Source organism: Trachemys scripta, chromosome 2, assembly GCF_013100865.1.
Source record: "Trachemys scripta elegans isolate TJP31775 chromosome 2, CAS_Tse_1.0, whole genome shotgun sequence".
In the NCBI taxonomy this organism is placed as follows: domain Eukaryota; kingdom Metazoa; phylum Chordata; order Testudines; family Emydidae; genus Trachemys; species Trachemys scripta.
Window position 1 is genome coordinate 211,300,726 of NC_048299.1, and position 25,995 is coordinate 211,326,720.

General features: G+C 44.2%; 1 protein-coding gene across 1 annotated transcript in view; it reads right to left on the reverse strand.

Annotated features, from left to right (window-relative positions):
• Positions 1–25,995, reverse strand: part of PRKDC (protein kinase, DNA-activated, catalytic subunit) — a 150,000-nt gene that overhangs the window by 44,176 nt on the left and 79,829 nt on the right. The window contains exons 49-61 of the mRNA XM_034762890.1: positions 25,240–25,383; positions 21,678–21,829; positions 20,873–21,004; positions 20,197–20,308; positions 14,573–14,697; positions 13,998–14,147; positions 13,326–13,499; positions 8,501–8,599; positions 6,432–6,642; positions 5,632–5,821; positions 4,800–5,015; positions 2,843–2,955; positions 192–323 (exon numbers count right to left, since the gene is read on the reverse strand). Of these exons, the coding sequence (XP_034618781.1) occupies positions 192–323; positions 2,843–2,955; positions 4,800–5,015; positions 5,632–5,821; positions 6,432–6,642; positions 8,501–8,599; positions 13,326–13,499; positions 13,998–14,147; positions 14,573–14,697; positions 20,197–20,308; positions 20,873–21,004; positions 21,678–21,829; positions 25,240–25,383 (1,950 nt within the window). The remainder of the gene's footprint in view (positions 1–191; positions 324–2,842; positions 2,956–4,799; positions 5,016–5,631; positions 5,822–6,431; positions 6,643–8,500; positions 8,600–13,325; positions 13,500–13,997; positions 14,148–14,572; positions 14,698–20,196; positions 20,309–20,872; positions 21,005–21,677; positions 21,830–25,239; positions 25,384–25,995) is intronic.

Consider the following 25,995-nt stretch of genomic DNA (forward strand, 5'->3'; position numbering starts at 1 on the left):
TTCAGAAAGCATTGAACACCCACCATCTGAAAACCTGGCTCCTTTAAGGTGTTTAAAGTTGGTTACCCCACAACTGAGGTACCCCAAATCACTAATCATTTTGAAAAAAGCTTGGCTGTCACATACTCAATTTGTCTGGCTGAGAACAGTTTTGGAACATTTGGCTAATGACTTGTGAACAGAAGACAGACCTGTGCCACACCCTGTAGAGGAGTGATTAAGCTGCTGTATTCAATCTGGATATCAGGAAGGTCTCCTTGTCGGTAACTCCTGTACAGCGTGACCTGAGCATCATGCTTCATCTTCAGCTCAGATTTTATCTCCTGCAACAATTGCCAGCAAAAAAGCAGCCTTGATTACATGTAGAGACAAAAGATCATGTAATACCTACTCAGTGACATCTGTTTCTGGTTTAATGGAGGAGATGTAGTAAACGTGATCAAGTTTAACAATTCCTTTAAAAACTCATATAAAGTGTTAATGGCTTGAAAAACAGTTACAGAAATCATAATAATGAGTTAAAACCAAACACCAAAATGATCTTGTTTTATAAAAACAAAATAAACAAATAAAACCTCTTCCTAAAGCTACTTTCACCCTTCCTTAGTACCACTGCATCTTAGGCCATGTCTACAGAAGTGGCATTAGTTTACCTTGAGTCAATTTTCTAACCGATTTACCTAAACCAGTGCAAACCTGTAGATTCATTCTGTTTTAAGAATGGCTTGTTTCATTTTGGCTTAAACTTATTCCTAATTAATTTAAGCTAAGCAGAAATAAACCTGGTTTGACATGAAATAGGACCATCCAAACAGCCTTTTGCACCAGTTTAACTAAATCAGTTTTAAATTACATCTTAAACTAAACAGGTGCAACTCTCTCATGTACACAAGCATTTACTTTTCTCTCCAGATTCCTCTTCCTTTTTCCTTTTATACAAGTGAAAATACAGATGGGCTTTGGCAAAGGGGCAGGAGGGAGGATTAACAGTAAAAAGGTCTTGGGGTTTGCTTCCTCCCTATCCCCTGCAAAAAAATTACATATATATTGTTACTGCTATCTGGACCACCTGGAATTGCATTTCTGCATCTTGGAAGTGTGTGCACGCTAGCATGGGGAGGGGACTGAAATTTCTTTTCTTCTGCCCAAATCCTTCCTCTTCCTGCTCTTTTGGGCTTCCCATTTCTCACCTCCACAGCTCTCTGCCTCATCTTCCTCCTAAACAGATCACTCTCTCAAAAAATTACAAGAGATATGTCATGGGGGAACTAGAGCTTTGGTGAAGCACTCAGAGCACTAGAAATTTTTTTGGCTGGTATCTATTCACTCCTGCTGCCCCATCAGACATGACAATATTGATGCAAGGCTTTGTCCTCCATGGGTACTTCCTTGTCCAGCTGAATCAGTTTCCAGGCAACAGTGCTTGCCATTTTTAGTAACATACCCTCATTAAACCTAGCAGAGTCCTCAAAAATGTGAGAAAGGTGAATTTTACACATCTAACATGAATGGGTTAAACAAACAGCTACAACAAATGATTTTAGAGAATTTTGTCAAGACCTGACACACAGTAATCTGCAATCTATAAACGCTGAAGAAAATCCAGTATCACACTTTACACAGGCTAAAATATTATTACTCATATCATCATAGTGCCTAGGAGCCCATCACGGATCAGGACCCCATTGTGCTAGTTGCAGTACAAACACATACTAGCTATGGGACATTTCAGGTTATTCCATCAGCCGTTTCAGATTCTGTACGTGAGGGTGAACTCTGTCAGAGGTGCATTATAGAACAGGGCTCACTGGACATGTTATCAGGCTTGTATGTACCTGCAGATCTTGAGTAGAGTACAGAAAATGGCCAGTTTTCCAATGTAGGCATCTAAAAATGGTCAATTTAAATCCATATTTAGGCATCTAAAAAAAGGGGGGGGTGATTTTCAGAGGTAATGAGTACCTTCAACTCTCACTGAAGATATTGGGACTTGCAGGTGGTCATTACCCTGATTATCAGGACACATTAAAGTTACGCACTTAAATAAGACATCTACATTGGAAAACTATGCCCTATGCCAGGGGTTGGCAACCTTTCAGAAGTGCTGTGCCGAGTCTTCATTTATTCACTCTGATTTAAGGTTTCGTGTGCTGGTAATACATATTAATGTTTTTAGAAAGTCTCTTTCTTTAAGTCTATAATATATAAATAAACTATTGTTGTATGTAAAGTAAATTAGGTTTTTAAAATGTTTAAGAAGCTTCATTTAAAATTAAATTAAAATGCAGAGCCCCCCGAACCAGTGTCCAGGACCCGGGCAGTGTGAGTGCCACTGAAAATCAGCTCGTGTGCCGCCTTCGGCACGCGTGCCATAGGTTGCCTATCCCTGCCCTATGCATACAAGAAACATTTAAGTAATATTAGAGTTTCACAGTATACCACAACAGCTGAGGATTTTAGAGTTAAGATTAGCCCTTCCATTTTTAACTTGCACCATCGTTCCCAGCAGTTGTGATACAAGTGGTCCACAAAATCACATTAGTCCAATACTCCCAGCACACTATGAGAGAATGGAGTAAATACCCCCAGCGCTTTCCCTACTGGAGAAGTTTAAGTCACACTCAGCTTTACACACACAATGTATTATAAAACTTGCAATACACAATCACAGATACCACCTCTGTAACAGAACCTATCTAGGTTCTTCCAATGGCACCCAACACCATAATTTTCCAATGACATGCTGCTTCTATAGGTAAAATATCAGACTTCTCAAAAACAGCTAACACATCCTATCGGTCCTTAAAGATTTTAACCACTAATTATTAAGAAGCAAACAAACCTTTTCTCGTTTCTGCTCAGCAACACCTTTCCTTGCATAAATCAAGCTGAGTTTCTCTTGGTCCTTTAAGAAACGCCTGCGCAACCTTAGAATTTCTGCCCGTTCATCTATACCTAATGAATAATGAGTAAGCATCGACAATTTACACTCTTGTTTTGAGTATCAACCTTATAGCTATCCCCTTTAAAGACAACCTTAACTTATTTCAATTTTCATCAGCACTTCCTCATGTACATTCTATGTCTGACGTATAAGTATGTAAAAAATTTGTGAGTGAATTGTACTATTGTCTATGTGATAAATAGATCGTAAGCTCCTCAGGCCAAGTATTGTATTTTATCCAAGTTCTGAAAAGGATTCACCATGTTTTCAGCTTCTTTAAACAACAGAGTTGGACAGATCAAGAGATTTGGCAATAGATTATACAGCTTTCCATTTCAAGCCTCACTGGTTCAAATCCAACCCAGGACAGTAATGGACAAGAGTCATTCCAATGGCTGTTCACTGGGGCCCTATATGAAATAAGTCTGTGATCTCAGTCCAACTCTTGGTAAACAGGTGCCCATAAACAACTTACACCATCACAACAGACACCCTGGCTAGCAGTCTCAACAGGAAGACAGTGGATTGATTGGCATGGAAACTGGACTACCTCTTTTTACTTTGAATATATTCCTTTCAGAACAGGGTTGAAGTACCTTGACCTGGCAGTGTGAGGTACATTGTCCATGTTGAAGGGGTCAGACTCCAGAGCTGTCTGCCTCACACTTTATTTTTAACTAACTATACAAAAAACCTCTAAGCAATTCCAGAACGATTCTAGTGTTTTTCAGACGTGGAGTGGATAAATGAAAGCTCATTTTCAGAGATTGATTTAGAAGAACAGTGGTTAATTCTGCTGCCAAATTGGAATCCATTTGAAAAATGTCTGAGGCACTACTCAAATTATTTGAAAAAGAAATAACTGTTTTAATGTTTACTACTCATTAGGTTTATTTATGGAGACAGACAAATCTAAAGATACAAGGAAATATAGATTTCCCTGACATTTGCTTTCTGGTCATCTTGGAGAGAACAAGGAACATAAATAAGGAATGCTGGTGTTAGACAATGGAGGTTTTGTTACCCATCATTTTAGCCAACAATATTCCATTTTGTAGACACCTAAATAATTCCACTACTCAACCACCACTTATATTAAGAACAGCCACATTTGATATATTTATCTGGGGACAATGAATAAAAGACATATTAAGTAGGGTACAGTAGCCCACTCAAACTGAAGGACTTATATCTGACATGCTCCTTACAACAGGAAGCAGAATTTCCAGATTGTCCCTTCATTACAACATCCCAAAGAAGATGTTCTGCCACCAGGGCCGGTGCAAGGACGTTTCGCGCCCTAGGCGAAACTTCCACCTTGCGCCGCCCCCCGCCCCAGCCCTGCGGCAGCTCCCCACCCCCCCTCCACCCTGAGGCGCCCCCTCCCGCGGCAGCTCTCCCCCCACCCCGAGGGCCCCCACCCCCACCCCGTGGAGCTGTGCAGCAGCTCCCCACCGCAGCTCACCTCTGCTCCGCCTCCTCCCTGAGCACACCACCCCCGCTCTAATTCTCCTTCCCTCCCAGGCTTGCGGTGCCAAACAGCTGATTGGCGCCACAAGCCTGGGAGGCGGGAGAAGTGGAGCGGCCACTGCGCTGGGAGAGGGAGTCTGAGCTGCACGTGTCAGCGCGCCGCCAGAAGCCCAGCCCAGGAAGGCTGTAAAAAAAAATTGGGGGCACCGCTTTTTGGTGCCCCCAAATCTTGGCGCCCTAGGTAACCGCCTAGTTCGCCTGCCTTAATGGTAGCACCGGCCCTGCCTGCCACCCATGTCACTAGCATACAGAGTCAGTTTTTCTTTAACCAAAAAAATATATAAATATATATTACATTGGCACTGCATCAATTAAGCATTGATACCTTTAGCTTTGCTGTCCACCTCGTCTCCTGGCAAACCCAACCTTTTCTTCCCAAAATTGGGTCCCAATGGTTTTAAGGTTGCCCTCTGTGATTTCTCACTCCGCTTGCTAACAAACAGCATGGATGAGGACAATGATTCAGAGGATGAAGGGACCGTATACTCTGCCAATGTGTCAATGCTGCTTCCTGTTAGCCAGTTAAAAGAGCTTCTCCCATCTGTAAAAAGCAGAAAAATAAAATATCAGCATGTGACTTCATTTAAGTAAAAACATGCACAAAATTTCCTTCCAAAAAGGGCACAGTTCCCATATTTATAATCCAATTATGGGGGGGAAATCAGCATTCACATCCTGGTCCCCATCAGTACCCAGCCCAGGTAAGCTAACGATCCAACCAGTGGACCAAATTTACTGATTAATCCTGGTCACGTGCCACTTGAAGCATGTTGCTCATAAGCAAAGAAGAAGAGTCCAATTATTATCTAATGAATGCTGCAGTTTTGTGCCTAAATAAATCAATAGGAAGTAAAATGTTTAGCTGGGAGGCCAATCTTTTTAATTGGACATGAGGCTTAAAAAACAAGACCAATCAAAGGAAACTAAGTGTGCAGCGCTTACTATTTTGGAATTGGAACAAATAAGTAACATACTTCAATTAACAGCTGGCCAGAGTGTTTAGATGTTTTCATAAAAAGATACACTAAGTATATACTTATACCTTTGCTTAAAAAAAAAAAAAAAAAAAAAAAAAAGCATCCACAAAAGGAATAAGGAAAGAAGAATTGTTCCTTTGGGGAACAGGAGAGCTTCAGAACATGCTGATCTGTACTTACTGACGTTCTGTGTAGGTGTAAATTCGTACTGCTGTTGGGTAGCCCTCACTTGACCACCTAGTGACCCCTGAGTTGAAAGAGATCCTTCCTGTGACCGATTCCTCTTGGCACTTTGGGTAGCTTGCGTCTCCACAAACATTGGTGTGAGAACAGTACTTCGGTAACGCCAGTTAGAATCAATAGTGAAGTCCTAAGCATGCAAAAAGGTCTTAATAAGAGCACAGGGAATTGAAACTTTTTTCCACCATTGAGATAAAATGACTAGAGTGTAACATATACTGACAGGTCTCCTAAACATACAGAACCATGTGACGACTGTTCATATTTCAGTAACATTGCATGATCCTTGTTCAAATACGAAGCAGTCATTTAGTATCAATTCTGCTATAACACTTGAACCCCCAACTTTATTCTTTTTTTATTCAGTTATCTTTCCAAGCTATAGGTGCCCTTTTCATTTATTTAATTAGCACACAGCATATCACCTAACAAAAGGATCTCTGACAATCCGCATACATCATATGTAATTACCACTTCAGTTATAAGTAAGTTCTTACCTTCACTTTTTTAAAATAAAAGTTCACGTTAAAAATGTGAAATTATCCACCCAAAATAAATATCAAACGCCTAAGAATTTGAATAACTCATGACTGCCTCAGCTGTTACTGACGTAGCACGCAGCACACATTCAACAGTCTCCTTCATTACTTCAGCTCTATTTAACTTTTAAGATGATTGCTACATTGATAACTGGACACTGCTGCATAATTCTATGGCATTACACAAATATTACAATTCACCTGAAATCTGCATTCAGATAGTGGATGCTCAAACATTTTTCTGGAATAATCTGGGCTCTTGCTGGTCATTTCAAGTAGAAAATTCGTTGCTAAACTCAAATACTGGGTTTCTATCTTGGTAGAGTATAAGGAATTTAATAAAGCCAACATACGATCGAGGGTATTTGTAGGCAATCTAGTTTCATCACTCCAAAAATTTCTAACAATCAATCTGTAAAGAGAGGAAAAACATACTTGAACACCTACAAATGGGACACTGTAGCCTTACACAAAGCTTGACTCAAAAACTTCAATTTTTTTTAAACTAGTGAATAGCAAAAACATACAAGAAGGATTAGGATTAGGACTATATATCCACTAATTTCTTTACCCCAACAATTCCACACTGGTTTATGTTAATCATCTCATTTCCCACTCTCCATGCCCAATCTGCATTTCACCTAAATGGTATTAAAAACTTTACTAAGGTCACAAGGATTTTTATACTTCATAAATTTGCATTTTACTTATGATTATGAAATCATTTCCATCCAAACAAGAGAGAGATTGTGGGCACAGATATATAAACACCTTTTTTCCTATTCCTTTTCCTATAAAAGTTAATAATGAAACTATCTTCCAAAACTGGACCTAATTTCTTACATCTGTTTATAGATCAAAACTTTAGGTGTTGGCATAGGGACTGTGTTATATTAACAGAGGATTAAGTCTAATATAAACTGAAGAGACTTACTGATTTAGGGCTCTCACTGACTTAATAGGCTTTGAACCAAGCCCTTAACATTTTTTCAAATTCTCATTATTTCAGCTAAATGTAATGCAAGAGAATAGGATACACACACTTCTTAAAATATTAATCTTTTCTTAATTTTATACAGTAGAACCCTGTTTATCCAACCCTCCCTTAACCAGCTCTCTACATTTACCTAACAAGCAGGACTTCAGGGCCAGAAGCAGATGACCTCTCCTGGGGCCACTAGATGGCGCTGCAGCATATTTTCCCATTGTCCAGTTTTATCCAGAGTTTTGATTATCTGATCTGGCCCCAATCCCAATTAAACCGGATAAACAGGGTTCTACTGTACTTAAAAAGTTTATAACATTGTCTTTACTTGCCAAATTAATCACTGTTAGTGACACTGCATCACCAGGTAAGACCAGAAGCAGCCAAAGCTGGGGTGCTGCACTGGGGTTGGGATAAAATGTAGCCCAGGCAGAGCCATCTCTCCCCCACAGCATGCCCTAGTCTCAGAAATGTGCAGTGGAGACCCTGCCCAGTCAGGGGGCACTAGAACCCAGATGGTGCCTCCCTACCTTTCCACAATGTGCCTTTGGGAGAGAACTGCAGAGAGAAGCCAGCCAGAGGCTCCACCTGGCAGGAGCAGAAGCAGCCAAAGCAGAGACTTCTGGACATTTCAATCAAAACTGCAGAATGTTCTCAAACTTTTTCTGCCCTGTAATGATTTTCTCTAGCCCTCTCCCTGCCCCTACATCCTCTTCACTTCAGCTTCACTCCATACCTGCCCATCATACTCTCATCTCCCCTGCCCTGTCCCCCTCACCTCCCTTTCCTTTTCTTTCCATTTAGCATATCCCCTCCTAGCTTAACCCACACTCCCCAAAAATAATTGTGGAACTAACATGACTTTTGCCACTATCACATGTGTTCTACCCCTTCCCACACCTCGTGTCTCTCTCTTGTCTATTTAGACCGTAAGCTCTTCAGGGCAGGGACCATCTCCTACTTTGTGTTTGTACAGTTTGCACAATGGGGCCCTATGCTTGATTGGCCCTTACGCACTATCATAATAAGCATGATTAATAGCATGCCATAGCCTCTTCCTGAAACGTAACCGGAAACTTTGAAATAGGGAAAGCTAGGTCTTCCAATTAAGGAAAAACAAGATCACCACCACCAGAAACAAACGTGTCATTTTTGAGTGAGGTGCTTAACATATCTTAATAGCCTAAAACCCCTTAAAAAAAAAGTCATACAAAACAAAACAAAACCGTATTCAAGACTTTAGCATCTCAGCTGACCCATCACAACACTCGGTGTGTCAACTCACTGTAGTCCAGAGTTTTCATCCATCAGTCCCTGAAGCAGCATTTCTTTTGCTAGTTTGAACACTTCCTGAGATTCCTCCTCTGCTTGGCTTTCTGGATCCCTGATATAAAATGAAAAAGGAAGTCTTATAGATTTCGCTCTCATGCAACTTACAACAAAAGGAACAAACAGGGGGAAAATAAACCTGATAGCAGTGCACTTGGCTCATACATGCTATGTTTTCACTGCCCCAAAATAATGATGGTTTGCTGTTTGTTTTAAAGAGATAACTAAAGCATGTTAGCTACCCCATGCAAAACCCTTGCAGAGACAAGGCTCTATAGCAATGGTCCCCAAACTGTGGGGCACACCCCTCAGAGGGGCACAGAGGAGTCCAGGGGAGTGCGGTGGGCCCGGGCCAGCCCCCCGGGGGGGGTGAGGAGGGAGCACCACTCAGGAATGCCTAGTTGAAAAGGGACCCTGGTGGCTCCCATCAGCATTGTTGACTGGGCCGTTAAAAGTCCAGTCGGCAGCACACCAGGGCTAAGGCAGGCTCCATACTTGCCCTGGCTAGGCGCGGCCAGTATGTCCCTGAAGCTCCTAGGCACAGGGGTGGCCAGAGGGCTCCGAGCATTTCCCCCCACCCCAAGCACCGGCTCCGCAGTTCCCATTGACTGGGAACCGCAGCCAATGGGAACTGCGGGGGCGGTCCTGCGGGCAGGGACAGCATGCAGAGCTCCCTAGCCCCATCCACTTAGGAGCCGCGGAGACACGCCGGCCGCTTCTGGGGAGCCATCCGTGGTAAGCGCTGCCGGGCCAGAGCCCGCACCCTGCACCTTCTCCCACATCCCAACTGCCTTCCCAGCCCTAAGCCCCCTCCTACACCCAAACTCCCTCCCAGAGCCAGTACCCTTTCCCACACTCCGAACCCCTCTGCCCCAGCCCTGAGCCCCCTCCCCAACCCCAGAGCCCGCACCTCAATCTCCTGACCCGGCCTGGTGAAAATGAGCAAGGGTGGGGGAGAGCGAGTGACAGAGTGGGGGGGAATGAAATGAGCAGGGGTGGAGCCTCAGAAGGGGCGTGGTGGGGGCATGACAGGGGTGTTCGGTTTTCTGCAGTCAGAAAGTTGGCAACCCTAGAGATACCAGTGGCTCCCTGTCCTGCCCCAAGCATAGCTTCTCCTCCCCACATCCTGCCCCATTCACCCCCCCACATCCCTGGAGCACGGAAGACAGACCCTCTCTCTGTAAATAAGAGAAGATCCAAAGCAGAGGAGAAGGAGAGCGGGTAGTGAAATACAGATAGGGACCACTCATCTCCAAGAACTTTCAGTTACAGGTCAGTAACTTCCTCTTCTTCTTCTTCTTCGAGTGAAGGTCCCTATGTTATGGCTACAAAGCATGAACATTCTAAGGATGATGCCCTGAGGTGTAATGGACACAGATCAGGGTGCTTGATCTTGTCCACTGAGTGAACAGCAATGGAAGAAAGGACTCGCATCCTTCCACAGCAATGGAAGAAAGGACGGCTTAGAACTTCTGGGCTCTCAAGATGTCCAGGTAGCTTGTGCTTTGTGGCTATTCATGTGGCCTCCCCAACCGAACAAGCTGTAATAATGGTCCTGTCTGGTAAGGAAGGGAGGAAAGAGATGCCCATACGTACCAGACGGGGATTTATCCACAATAGCAGGGAAGACATTATTTTGGTGGGAACCTCACCATGAGGTTCCTGGAATGGCAGTTTGGAGAATATACCAACTGCAGCCACGTTTGAAGGCAATGAAGGTGGAGCCTTGCAAATGATGACATTATGCATGGTCTGGATCCTATCCTTGGGCAAGTACACTCTTGCAGTGATAGAATTCAAGGTGGTCTTGATGAAGTCCAGAGACTGTGTGTGAGTGAGAAGAGACTTTTCGGCATTTATGCTGACTCCCAGTGAGGAGAGGAGGCGCAGCATCATAGAAGTTGATGCATAGGACTCCTGGAGGGACTTGGCAACAAGGAGCCAGTTGTCGAAGTAAGGGAAGGCAATGAGACCACAACGTCTGATGTGAGCTGTTTATCAAGAATAACTTGGTAAAGACTGTGGGGACAGTAGCTATGCTGAAAGGAATACTCTGTACTGAAAATGATCAGAGCCCACCATGAATCTGAGGAAGCTTCTGTGAGTGGAATGAATATCTACATGAAAGTAGGCATCCTTCATATCAAGAGTCAAACCAGGTGTCCTTTTCTAGAGATGGGATTATATAGATCACAACGTGACCATGAGAAACCTGAGTTTGTAAATGAAGTGGTTGAGATAGCAGAGGCTGAGGATTGGTCTGCTACCACTCTTCTTTTTGGGTACCAGGAAGTATGTCGAGTAAAACCCACTCCTTTTGAGGAGGGTGTGTTCTATCACTCCTGGCACGAACAGGGAGTCTCTCTCTTGTTTGAGAATATAGTCAAGAGAGTGGCCCCGAAGAGAGGCAGAGAGGGTTTTTTGGAGGAGGTGGGAACGCAAACTCTATCATATAGCCAGAATGGATGACGTTCAGCACCTGGCTTGTCGGTTATTGCACTCCAGGTGTTGAAAATGAGTGCTAGACAACCCCCATATGGTATGTGGGGGTTGGGAGATGTCAGGTTTAGTGGTTCAAGGCTCTCAAATGCCTGTCAAAAATAATGTCTAGCCAGGAACTGAGTCTGAGATGCAGAGCCTGTTGCACTCTGTGCAGGGAAGAGGGACTTTTGAACCCTCTGCCTCTTCTGTGGTCATTCATGGGGCCTCTGGTGGGAAATTGTTGAACCACATGTCTAGGTCTAAATGACTGGCAATGAAACTTCTTCTAAGGGGGCAGGCGTGTATATCCCCAGGGAGCAGAGGTTGGCCCTAGAGTGGAAGTGTCTTTTGTTCAGTGCTATCTTTTGGTCAGTGCCAGTTGAGCTCGGGTTTTGGGAGGTGCCAAGGATGATGGTACCAACTGATCATGGTCTGGTACCGATGTAGCCCTATGATTATGGGCTTTCTTGTCATGTCTCTGGGACTTAGGATATACTAAGTACTCCTGGGCCAAAGCGATGGGTTTGCTCAGAGTTGAATCCAACCTCCTTGAAGTGGATTTAGAGAAAGACTTAATCTCATGCTTATGAGTAGGGCCCAACCAAATTCATGGCCCTGAAAAACACATCATGGATCATGAAATCTGGTCTCCCCTCTCCCCATCCCCACCCCTCACAGGTGAAATCTGATCTTTTGTGTTTTTACCCTATACTATACAGATTTCACAGGGGAGACCAGCATTTCTCAAATGGGGGCAGGGGGGAAGAGGGGTCACAAGGTTATTTTAAGGGGGTTGCAGTATTGCCACCCTTACTTCTGAGCTGCCTTCAGATCTGGGCAGCTGGAGAGCGGCAGCTGTTAGCCAGGCACCAGCTCTGAAGGCAGCGCCCACCAGCAGCAGCAAAGTAAGGGTGGCAATACCATACCATGCTACCCTTACTTCTGCGCTGCTGCTTTCAGAGCTGGACAGCCAGAGTGTGGCAGCCGCTGACTGAGAGCCCAGTGCAGAAGTAAGGGTAATAACATACCCTTATACCATACTAATTTCTGCACTGCTGCTGGCAGTGGCTCTGGCTTCAGAGCTGGGCTCTCAGCCAGCAGCCGCCACACTCTTGCTGTCCAGCTCTGAAGACAGTGCCGCCGCCAGCAGCAGAGCAGAAGTAAGGTTAGAAGTACTGCAACCCACCCACAAAAACCTTGCAACCCCCCAACCTATAATTCCTTTTTGGGTTAGAACCCCTACAATTACAACACTGCAAAATTTCAGATTTAAATAGCTAAAATCACGAAATTTATATTTTTAAAAATCCTATGACTGTGAAATTGACCAAAATGAACTGTTAATTTGGTAGGGGCCTACTTATGAGAGTGCTTCCTCGATTCCTGACAAGATCCCACTGGGGCATCTGTGAGGCTAGACGCTCCTGCACCAGAGTTGGACTTTGCACCAGAAGACATACTGCTTCCTGAATCAGGCCAATGTTTGGGGATGGTTCCCTGGTCTGAGTCCGCCTGAGGTCTTATGGCCTCTTTATGAGGTGTTTCTGGAGATGAAGTTCCTGGCCTTCTTGGGTAAGGCTGAGGAATGATCAGCAGATACTGCAACTCACCGCGATGCAGGCTTCCTCAAGGCCTACAGGCAGCGCTGGTAGTCATCACTGATCAAAAAGGATTGCAGGCAGCAAGTGCAGTGTATGAAGCTTGGAGACCTGGGCATAGTCCAGTACTCAAACAGGGAAGGGTTCCTCCAAAGAGACTAAATCTAAACACTAAGAAATCTACAAAACACTAAACTGTATAAGCTGTTAAAACTATTTACAACGCTAAATCTAAATCTTATCTTGTAGAACGAAACCAAAACTACAGACACTGGAGTTTCCAACCCAGACCAGGTAGAGGTGAGAAGGAACTAGAGAGATAGTCAGTCTGCTCTGTCCTTTATTCCTATATGAGAGGCCAGAGCTGAGCCAGGGTGCATGCACAGACCAATGGATGCTACTTTCAAATTCTCTGGCTCCAGGTGCATGGGTAAACTCACTGTGGAATACAATAGGGACCATCACTAGAAGTAGTACACAATTATCATCCCCATTTAACAGACAGGGAAATGAAGATAGAAAGGTTTAAGTGAGATTTCCAAGCCTGTATCAGAAAGGAAATTAGAACTCAAAGGTTTCTGCTTCCCATACTGTGATGACACCATCCCCTCACTTTTTACACAGGGAAAGTAACTATACAGATCACTTTTATATAATTGCTCTTATCCAGTTGGAAGACACTACTTGCAACTGAATCCATACCTGTAGTTATCATAAATCCACATCAGGATGTCATACATGCGCTCCCGACATACTGGAGAAGGGTGAGAGATGAACCCTGTTACTCCAGGAAGAAATTCTCTTAGTTCTAGGGGTTTCAGCTTAGGCAACATTTTGTATACGATATCCAAACACACCCTCTGCCTTTCATCATCTCTAAAGGAGATAAAAAGCAACTGCATTGGTTTCATTATTCTATTTACAGTTACACATACAGCTGAACATTAAAGTAATAGTTAGCAATTTTATATTGCATAAAAATGTTTATAGTTACTATTTCTGTGTTTAACTGGGAGAAAAAAAAAATCAGTCTAACCAAACTGAATACATATTAAGGGTGAAATCCTGGCCCCACTGAAGTAAATGGGAGTTTTGCCATTGATCTTGGTAGGGCCAGGATTTCACCATATGGCTAAGGAAAAAAGCTACAGTAAGCATAGTTTTCAACTTAAATAGGAGAAGTTAGAAAAAACCTGTCAGATTTTCTAATCTACATTTGCTCAAAGAAGAGAACCAGGCTCAAGAAAAAAACTGGAACTGTAAATGCACCTGGAATGTAAAACTTGCATCATTATTAGAAAAAGACAATGATGCAAAGTTCAGACTGAGCCCAGGTTGCTATGATGATCATGCATTGGTCATATGCCCACTTACCTGTGACTCATGACTTGGATGAAATCTTTACTCTTTAATTGTAAGTAGAGATCAGTTATCTCCTCTGCACGGTACATCACCACCTCCAGACAGTATGTTTTCAGAACACCATGAAGTTTTGGTATCAAGAAGAATACTGCATTCATAAATCTTTACATGACAAGGAGTCCATAAAGCAAAAAATAAGAAGTTATATTCTATTACAGTGGTGCCCAAACTTTTCCTGTTGTGTGCCCCGTTACAAGTAATGGAATCTGTCCACACGCCTTTCCATTACTGAACACTTGGCTCAGCAGAGAAGCTTGGGCTGAAGGTGGAGCTGGGGGCTGAACTGGATATGGGGGAGGAAAGAGAATGAGGACAGAGCTGCAGCTGCGGCCGGAGTGGAGCTGTAGCTGGGAGCAGAGCTGGACTGGGCGGTGGTCCTTCCCTGCCCCCTATCGATTCTGGCCCAGGCCCTGACCTGAATGTTCCTCCACCCCCCTCTAGGGGAGGCGCACCCCACAGTTTGGGGACCACTGTTCTATTAGATAATGATTTTTCTGTATACAGGGTATCATATGATCTTACTATACCTGTCAGCAAGAGGAGGAAAGTTCTTTGCCACTTTATTTAAGCATACAATAAACTTGTCCTCTTTGGTGCTTTGATGTTGTTCTATCTGTTTTATGACACAGTCATAAACCGGACCCTCAAATATCTGAAAGATCAGAAACATTTCATCATTAAACAAATGCAACACCAGAAACTCAGGAACACTCAAATTATGTAACAGTACTATTACATGGGGGATATTTTTAGTTACAGTGAAATTTCACTGGCTTAATCTTGACATTTATGACAATTCACAGCAGTAGTACAACATGCCTAGATGAAATACAGCTTGTCTGTTTTAACAGAGCTGTTGTCTAACCATTTATAAGTTTCCATTAATTGTGCAGAGACCAACAGCTTAAATATAGAAAGAAAAAAGCCACATGATATTCCTATTTCAAACACTAAGTAATTCCTGATTGTGTGTGGCAGGTTTCCAGTAAAATGCTGTACAATAATACTATACAAAGCCATTTTCTATTAAATTAACATTATCTGCAAAGAAATACAAGGTACACGCAGAATATTAACCACCACCACACCTGCTTACTCATTCAAAATTACAATTTTTTTTCAGGAAAGGAGGAATGGATAAGACTGAAAATGAGAAGAGGGCAAGGGTTCAACAATATTCATCATGCACCCTAGAGAAGAGAAAGGATGAACAAAATGGAATGTACTGGACAGAGAAGACAGCTACAAACCTACTTTACAGGAGTGCCACAATTACAGTCCAAGAGCAGCAGCTGAGGAAGCATTTTCATTCTAAGGCCTGGTCTACACTAGGCGTTTATGTCGAAGTTAGCGCCGTTACATCGAATTAACCCTGCACCCGTCCACACCGCGAAGGTATTTAGTTCGACATAGAGGTCTCTTTAATTCGACTTCTGTACTCCTCCCCGACGAGGGGAGTAGCGCTAAATTCGACATGGCCATGTCGAATTAGGCTAGGTGTGGATGGAAATCGACGCTAATAGCTCCAGGAGCTATCCCACACTGCACCACTCTGTTGACGCTCTGGACAGCAGTAAGAGCTCGGATGTTCTGAACTGCCACACAGGAAAAGCCCCGGGAAAATTTGAATTTGAATTCCTTTTCCTGTCTGGCCAGTTTGAATCTCATTTCCTGTCTGGACATCGTGGCGAGCTCAGCAGCACTGGCAACGATGCAGAGCTCTCCAGCACTGATGGCAGTGCAATCTCAGAATAGAAAGAGGGCCCCAGCATGGACTGATCGGGAAGTCTTGGATCTCATCGCTGTGTGGGGCGATGAGTCCGTGCTTTCCGAGCTGCGATCCAAAAGACGGAATGCAAAGATCTATGAGAAGATCTCTAAAGACATGGCAGAGAGAGGATACAGCCGGGATGTAACGCAGTGCCGCGTGAAAATCAAGGAGCTGAGGCAAGGCTACCAGAAGACCAAAGAGGCAAACGGACGCTCCGGATCCCATCCCCAGACATCCCGTTTCTACGAGGCACTGCATTCCATCCTCGGTGCGGCCGCCACCACTACCCCACCACTGACTGTGGACTCTGAGGATGGGATAGTGTCCACGGCCGGATCCTCGGACATGTTAGCGGACGGGGAAGATGAGGAAGGAGATGAGGAGGACGAGGCAGTCGACAGCGCTCACAACGCTGATTTCCCCGACAGCCAGGATCTCTTCATCACCCTTACAGAGATCCCCTACCAACCCTCCCCAGCCGTTACCCCGGACACAGAATCTGGTGAAGGATCATCCAGTAAGTGTTGTAAACATGTAAACATTTATTTGTAACAGAACATGATTATTAACAATTTAAGAAATGGGTTTCTCATGATTAGTTTGATTAACTTAACGGTTCAGTCATGGGCAGTGCAACTATTTGAAAAAAATCTAGCAATGTCCGGTTTTGCATGATTGTCCTGCCCAAGCCGCTCTACTGTTTAGTCCCTGCTACTGCAGCTACAGTAAGATGCGGTCTATATGTCCGGGGATGGAGCAGAAATCCTCCTGGGACATCTCAAGGAAGCTCTCCTGCAGGTAATTTGAAATCCGCTGCATTAGGTTCTTGGGGAGAGCGGCCTTATTGGGTCCTCCGTAGTAGGACACGTTGCCGCGCCACGAGACTAGCAAGTACTCCGGAATCATTGCTTGGCACAGCATGGCGGCATACGGCCCTGGTCTTTGAAGGCTTTCCCGGAGCATTCTCTGTCTGTCGCTCTCAGAGATCCTCATGAGGGTGATGTCGCTCATGATGACCTGCTTTGAATGAGGTAGGGGAATGTTAGTGTTGGGACTGCTTTACCGTTCCTTTACAGAACTGTAACCGCTGGTTTGCAGCCACGCGGTGGAGGCGGGAGAGGGTCAGCCGAAAGGGATCGTTCCCGGGGACAGCCGCGAGGGTGTGGGACAGGAGCAGACTTCCTGCTTGCCGGATTGCTGGCAGCAGGGACCGACATTGATTTCAATGTGAAATGAGGCCATTGCTAATATTAAAGTTTTAAGCTGCCACGAATCTACGGCTTACCATGTCTGCGTGCAAGAGCAATTCCGTTGTCCTGACAGGGTTCTCAAAAGTGCTCTGCAAAACCCCAGACACTGAATGCGAAGGCCGAGAATTCGACCTTGTGCTGAGTGCGCATGTGATAGGTGCTGTGCATGGTCCTGTTCACAGAGAAAGACTATGTTCTTTGTTCACAACTACATTTATCTTTCTGAGGAATTCACTCCCTTTTTCCCATTCCCACAGCCCCATCTGCGACTGTCTCACAACCTAGCCTGTCATCACACTCCCAGAGGCTAGGAAGGATTAGGCATAAGAAGAAGAGGACACGGGAGGACATGTTCTCGGAGCTTATAGCCTGCTCCCGAGCCCAGGCAGCACAGCAGACCCAGTGGCGGGAGAACTTGTCCCAAATGCACCAAGCCAACATGGATCGGGAGGAGAGGTGGCGTCAGGAAGACCAGCAGGCGACTCAAACCCTGCTTGGACTACTGAGGGAGCAAACGGACACGCTCCGGCGCCTTGTGGATGTTCTGCAGGAACGGAGGCAGGAGGACAGAGCCCCGCTGCAGTCCATCTCTAACCGCCCTCCCCCGCCACCAAGTCCCATACTCCCTTCACCCAAAGTGCACAGAAGGAGAGGCGGCAGAGTCCCTGCTAACTCTCACTCCACCCCTGCAGAGAGCTCGAGCAGCAGAAGGCTCTCATTCCCCAAAGTTTGACAAGTTCTTTCCTTCCCGCCTGACACAAGCCCCCGTCCAAGTTTCACTTCCCAGTCCCATGTGTAGTTGATAATAAAAAATATGTTTCTGTTAACTACTGTTTCCATCATGTTCTTTTGGAGGAGGGGGGGAAAGGGGGTTGGTAATTGGACAGGACAGTCACCTACACTACACCCGCTCCGCACCACAGTCTGCGTCCCAGTTTTAAAAAATTCCCGCGAAAACAGTATTAAAGAAAACGGTGTGCTTTAACAAAGTAGAACTATTTTTATTTTGAAACGTGTGTTGGAAGTGGGGTGAAGGCTTCTCTGTACACAAAATTAGAAAGTCACAGGTTACCCTGCTCACTCAGGAACTTTGCTTTCAAAGCCTCCCGGATGCACAGCGCTTCCCGCTGGTCTCTTCTAATCGCCCGGCTGTCTGGCTGTGAGTAATCAGCAGCCAGGCTAATTTCCTCAACCTCCCACCCCGCCATAAAGGTCTCCCCCTTGCTCTCACAGAGATTGTGGAGCACACAGCAAGCTGCTATAACAATGGAGATATTGGTTTCGCTGAGATCACAGCGAGTCATCAAGCTTCTCCATCTCCCCTTGAGACGTCCAAAAGCACACTCCACCACCATTCTGCACTTGCTCAGCCGGTAGTTGAAGAGTTCTTTTTCAGTGTCCAGGGCACCTGTATAGGGCTTCATGAGCCAGGGCATTAGCGGGTAGGCTGGGTCCCCGAGGATGACTATAGGCATCTCCACATCCCCAACAGTTATTTTGTGGTCCGGGAAGTAAATACCTTGCTGCAGCCGTCTAAACAGACCAGAGTTCCTGAAAACACGAGCGTCATGAACCTTGCCCGGCCATCCCACGTAGATGTTGGTAAAACGTCCCCTGTGGTCCACCAGTGCTTGCAGCACCATGGAAAAGTAGCCCTTTCTGTTAATGTACTGGCTGGCCTGGTGGTCCGGTGCCAGGATAGGGATGTGAGTTCCATCTATGGCCCCACCGCAGTTTGGGAATCCCATCGCTGCGAAGCCATCTATGATCGCCTCCAAGTTTCCCAGGGTCACTACCTTTGGCAGCAGTACATCAACGATTGCCTTGGCTACTTGCATCACAACAACCCCCACGGTAGATTTGCCCACCCCAAACTGGCTCGCGACTGACCGGTAGCTGTCAGGCGTTGCAAGCTTCCAGAGGGCTATGGCCACTCGCTTCTGGACAGTCAGGGCTGGTCGCATCCGGGTGTCATTGCGCTTCAGGGCAGGGGACAGCAACTCACAAAGTTCAAGGAAAGTTCCCTTCCGCATGCGGAAGTTTCGCAGCCACTGTGATTCATCCCAGACCTGCAGCACTATGCGGTCCCACCACTCAGTGCTTGTTTCCCGTGCCCAGAATCGCCGTTCCACGGCATCAACATGACCCATTGCCACCGTGATGTCCTCGGCGCTGGGTCCCCTGCTTTCTGAGAGGTCTGTGCTACTCTCAGACTTCAGGCCATCACCGCGTTGACGTAGCCTCCTCGCCTGACTTTTCTGCATCTGCCTCAGGGCAACCTGTATGATAAGCTGCGAGGCGTTGAGAGCGGCCACAACTGCAGCGATGGTTGCAGCGGGCTCCATGCTCACAGTGCTGTGGCGTCCGCGCTGTCAATGACTTGAAAAGTGCGCGAAATGATTTCCCGCCGGCGCTTTCAGGGAGGGAGGGAGGGCGGGAGTGATGGATGGATGACGACAGTTACCCAAAAGCACCCTGGCCCCTTTTTTTTTTACCCAGAAGGCATTTGTGGCTCCACCCAGAATTCCAATGGGCGACGGGGACTCCGGGAACTGTGGGATAGCTGCCCTCAGTGCTCCGCTTCCAATGTCGACGCTTTCCCCGTTAGTGTGGACTCACAAAGTCGAATTACTGTCCTTAGTGTGGACACACACGTTCGACTTTGCAATATCGATTCCAAATATTCGATTTAAGTAAAATCGAACTACTCTCGTAGTGTAGACAAGGCCTAAGTCCCTATTTTCAGGTTCCTAAAAAACTTCTAGCAAATAGAGTCCTGAGAATCCCTAACTTTAATATTTATTCACCTTCCCTCATATTTGAAAAATTTCTATTGTGTCAGTCCCACTGGCAGAAAAGAGGTGAACACAGCTCCCCCAGATCCATTCACTGCCACGGTCAAGACAAAAGGTTCATAAGAACTGAGGCAAAGTGTGCCCAGCTTGTGCTGATCTAGTCTTGAATTCTGATCCTCATGTGGTAGCATCCTCTGCTACTGCCTAACTTCTGGGGAGGCCTCATTAAATTTAATATTCCCTCATTCTGAAGCTGGAACTGGGTATTCAGTTTAGACTTATAGATAAAACAGTCTTTAATACAATAATGATAAAAGACACAATGTAACACTCACATTTTCCTTCTCAGCCATGTATTGAAGAATAAGTCCCAGCACTTCTGCTGCAGCTGCATAAACTTCCTTATACCTTATTAAGGACATGTTATTGGCCAAATCCTGAAAGTACCTAGCATACAAAGGAAATCAGCTGTGATCCATTCACCCTAGTATTTGATTTTCCATTGAAATCAGACATCTCAGAAACTCTAAAAATATTCTTTGCCCCTCTCCATTTCATGCATTCACATTCATAGTCTTAATTGCAGTCTTTGTGGAGCTATTACACTAACACCCCATAGCCATGAAGGTTTCAGAGGTCACCACACTTCCCCTTTGAATTTTTGGGTCCAATGGGATCTGGAGTGCCACAAATACCTATTTTGCTACTCTTGACTCCACTGTGTGCCAAAGAGCTCAACAACTGTAAAAGCAGTGGTCACAATAGGGCCCAGTACAAATATATCTACACCCCCGCCAGTTCACTTCCTAAAGTAAGGAACAGCTTCAGAGTTAGCTGTAGCAACCTGCTCGACATAGGAGTGTAAGGGCGGTGGTGGGGCCAGAAAGAGACAAGAAGGTCCAAGAGGTGAGCATTCCAAATCCCACCCCCATGCTGCCAACATCCTTCTTGGTCAGCTTATTGTAAGGTTTATAATAAAAAATTAACTCCCCGAAAAGACATGCTTCTCACCTCATGCTGTCTATTTCACACTTTGGGTCATAGGGAGACAAGTTGTTAGCAAGAACAATACCTAGCAACTGAATTCCCACTGAGTTGTCCTTTGTATTAGGATCTCCACCAGAAAATTGTTCGAATATTAACCTGCAGCACAAGGATGTAAAGAGTTCAAATCTGGTGAAAGTGACTGTGGCTACATGAACAATATTTTATTGGGAATGCATATAGTATAAAATGTTTGCAAATTCCCAGAAATTATATCCCCCACAAAAAACTTTCATCCTTTGATTTCTGTGTTCTGTCCTCAACAACTAAACACCAACTGCTAACTCAATGGTGCAAAAACAGACAAAAAATCCTCTCAGTAGTTTCTCCTGCCTTCTGCTCTCTCATTGCATACAGCCCATTGTAATTCTTATCTATCCAGGATTCTTTGCAGCATGAGTTGTGTGTGTTGCTGCCTCTGTAATTTTGGTGTCGACAACTGTCAGAAATGCAGGTGAATTTACCACAAAGAGAGAGAGAGCGCGCGAGCGCAGCTGGCTAGAGCAATAAGAGGATTTCTTTTTAAAAAATGGTTAGTTGGTCAAAAAGCCACTAAAATCCATGTACAATCCTGGATTGAGCTACTGTTAGCCAGAAGCATTACCACTTGAAGACTTACAAATGCCTCACTACTGCCTGTGAAAGGACCAGATCCTCACACCACCTGCAAGTTGTTTGTGTTACAGTTTGAAAACCACAGGGCTAACCCTTTCACCTCTGCAGAGCTCAGGTCACATTTTCCCTACATTCTTTTTATACCAAGAAATACTACCTGTACGGTATGGAGAGACAATCCTTCCAGCACTCCACAACTGTCTTTATAATTTCCAAGTTGTGTCTGAACACTGCTCTTTTCTGATGAAATACATTCTTCATCAAGAATTCAAGTAATCTGTTAGCCAATATCTCATCTTTAATATTCCCCTAACATGAAAGAGAACAAAAAGCAACATGGTAATTCTGTATAAAACAATATTTTTGTTCTTAATCTGAATGCATAGAACATTTTCATTCTCCACTGGTTTAATGTTTAAAATATGATTGTGAATTCTCAAGTTAGCTAACACAATGTTGACTATGAGTTTGCAATCAGTGTACACAAGGATAAGTCATGTTCAGCAATATAAGTTTGTAGGGAAGTCAAGCTCAGAATTCACTAGAATGTTGGTAGCTTTATGTAGGAGAGCCCTTGTTATAGTTCAAAGGCTTTCACTTGTTTTCATAGCAGTTGGGCCAACTAATCCATCATATGTGCAGTATCCCTCATACAACCAATGAAACTTTTCCATGCAAATTAGCTGTAGAGTAATGGTGGTGATGTATGATATCACAATGGTCTAGGACTCTTGGAATGGAAAAGATAGCATCCAATTTTTAAATTCTCAAGGTAACAGACCCCCGAATCCCAGTGATGATTGAATGTGGTGATATTCTGAATAAAAAGTGCTCTAAACCATGCCAATGACTGCTTCCATTGCTTCACACTGACTCAAAAGACATTGTAGGCTTCAGAGTGACACAGAGTAACTATTCTGGCATCTTATTACAAAAGGCACTAGTAAGCTATACCAGTACTGATAATTCTTTTGGGAAAAGGAAGTATGAAGGTGGCACTAACTTCTATCATCGGTCTAAATATTACAAGTCAACATGACAGGGTGTAAATTTTTGAGTCCATTAATACATTTCTCAGGTATGTTGTGGACTTGTGCGCATTACACAACTTGAGGTGTCCATTAGTGGACCAATAAGAAAGAATCTGGAGGATCCCATGCTCAAAAAGTTACTTACAGTGTTGCCACAGAGATTGATTTAATTAATGAACTAAAACTTGCTTCTTATTAAACTGATCTAGTTATTTACAGTGGTTAATGATTAAAGCAGCACTGAGGAAAGATCGATAAAATAATCAAGTACATCATCCCATTAAAACAGAGAAAGAACAAGTTAAAAAATTACTCAGACAAGCTAGATGTCTTCAAGCCACCAGGGCCTGATTAAATACATCCTAGAATACTCAAGGAGCGGACTGAGGAGATATCTGAGCCACTAGCAATTACCTTTGAAAAGTCATGGAAGATGGGAGAGATTCCAGAGAACGGGAAAAGGGCAAATATAGTGCCAATCTATAAAAAGGGGAATAAGGACAACCTGGGGAATTACAGACTAATCATCTTAACTTCAGTACCCAGAAAGATAATGGAGCAAACAATTATGCAATTAATTTGCAAACACCTAGAAGATAATAAGGTGATAAGTAACTGTCAGCATGGACTTGACAAGAACAAACCATGTCAAACCAACCTAATAGCTTTTTTTGAAAGGGTAACAAGCCTTGTGGATGGGGGGAAGCAGTAGATGTGGTATATCTTAACTTTAGTAAGGCTTTTTGATACTGTCTTGCATGACCTTCTCATAAACAAACTAGGAAAATACAACCTAGACTGAGCTACAAGGTGGGTGCATAAAACCAACTGGAAAACCATTCCCAGAGAGTGGTTATCAGTGGTTCACAGTAAAGTTGGAAGGGCATATCAAGTGGGGTCCTGCAGGGTCCAGTTCTGTTCCATATCTTCATCAATGTTTTAGATAATGGCATAGAGAATATACTTATAAACTTTGCAGATGATAGTAAGCTGGGAGGGGTTGCAAGAGCTTTGAAGGATAGGATTAAAATTCAAAATGATCTGGCCAAACTGGAGAAATTGTCTGAAGTAAATAAGATGACATTCAATAAGGACAAATGCGAAGTACTCCACTTAGGAAGGAACAATCAGTTGCACACGTACAAAATGGGAAATGACTGCCTAAGGAGGAGTACTATGGAAAGGGATCTGGGGGTCATAGTGGATCACAAGCTAAATAAGAGTCAAGGGTGCAACAAAAAAAGTTGCAAAAACAACTGTTGCAAAAAAAAAAAAAAAAAAAAAAAAAAAGCAAGACACGAGAAGTAATTCTTTTGCTCTACTCCGTGCTGATCAGGCCTCAGCTTGAGTATTGTGTCCAGTTCTGGATGACACATTTTGAGAAAGATGTGGCTGAAATGGAGAGAGTCCAGAGAAGAGCAACAAAAATGATTAAAGGTCTAGAAAACATGACCTATGAGAGAAGATTGAAAAAAAATTGGGTTTGTTTAGTCTCGAGAAGAGAAAACTGAGGGTAGACACAATAACTGTTTTCAAGTATAAAAAAGGTTGTTATAAGCAGGAGGAAGAAAAATTGTTCTCTTTAGCCTCTGAAGATAGGATAAGAAGCAATGGGCTTAAATTGCAACAAGGGTGGTTTAGGTTGGACATTAGGAAAAACTTCCTGTCAGGGTAGGTAAGCACTGAAATAAATTGCCTAGTGAGGTTGTGGAATCTCCATCATTGGAAATTTTTAAGAAGTTAGACAAACACCTTTCAGGGATGGTCTAGTCTAGATAATACTTAGTCCTGCTTTGAGGACAGGGGACTGGAAGAGATGATCTCTCAAGATCCCTTCCAGTCCTACAACTCTAGGATTCTATGATTATATGAACACAATTTTAAAAACTCATTACAAAATTATCATCAGAGTACAGTAGATTCCACTTAATGGCCACCCAGATATTAACAACTTCCAGTTAGTAGCAACATTTTGCTGGGAATCAATTCCATTGACTTTAATGTTAATGGCATTCAGATATTGGCAATGGCATGCCACTTATTAAACAACATTTTTTGGAAGAGGCACCACCTGTAGGCAGCTCTGCGGGGCTGCAACCAGGAAAAAAAGTGCAGAGATGTGCCTTGCCTTGCTGCAGACCTGCAAACCTGCCTCTGGCCAGTGCTCAACCCATTCTAGGGCTTCCTTCTGAGGCTGCAGCCCCAGAAACCTGCCTGTGCATAGGGACCATACAGGAGGTAAGGGACTGCAGGCTGGGAGGGGAAGGGAGGCTGAAACCTGCAACCTGGAGCTTCACAGTATCTCTCCCTGTGCTCCCCAGTCTGCTCCCTGCTGCAGGATTTCAGGTAGAGAAGAAAGCGCTAGGATATGCTGAATCCCGATTCCTACAGAATGGAGAAAGAGGTGAAATGCAGCCCTATGGGCTCCCAGCACCACTGCCCCCCAGGGGAAACCCCAGCGTTGGGGAGAAAAGCCCCTTCCTTACTGCTGCCCTGCACACAGGCAGGTTGCAAGGCTACAGCGAAGGCAGGCATGTGCCAGCTCTTCCTTCCCTGGCTACTACCCCAAAAACCTGCTTCTGTTTATTTGCAAATGATGGATAATAGCAACTTTTAATGATGGATAATAGCAACTGATGGGTTGCAAGCGAAGTCTACTGTAATTAAACGTGTTCCACATTTCCTTACTTTGGGAGCTGCTACACTAGTCCAGGAAAGCAGAGTAACTACTATCTCCACCACCATGTAATGAATTCCTTCTCCTCCATTATCCCTAGAAACAACAAGCTGCAGTAAGGGACCAAGCCATTGCCTTGCATAAGGTCGGAAAACCTAGGAGAAATAAAGAACAGTCATCTATACAAACCTACTTTGCATGAAGCATTTATGCATCACATTCTTACAGGAATAGTTATTTTTTACATAAGAACATAAAAATGGCCATACTGGGTCAGACCAATGGTCCATCTGGCCCACCATTCTGTCTTCTAACTGTGGCCAGTGCTCAATGCTTCAGAGAGAATTAACAGAACAGGACAATTATCAAGTGATCCATCCCCTGTTGTCTAGGTCCAACTTCTGGCAGTCAGACATTTAGAAACAGCCTTCTCTGTATAGTTTTTGCCTAACACTGTACAAAGCCCTCATTATAGTAATTTCAAACACTCCTAAAGAAAATTTCCCCATTGATAAGTTAGTTACATACCCCATTTGTATTTCTGTGTGTAAGCCCTCAAAAGTCAAGTTCGCTATTACTGGCAAAGCACATTATTTCTTTCACTGGAGCCCATCTACCAGCTTTCCATACACTAAGTCTGACCCATGGAAGTCAGAATAGTAACTCACCCATCCAGAATGAACAAGCAAGTGAGCGCATGCACATGCGTGCGCACACATACACACTTCTCATTTAGCTTTTCATGTCAAAAGCTACTACTCGGTCAC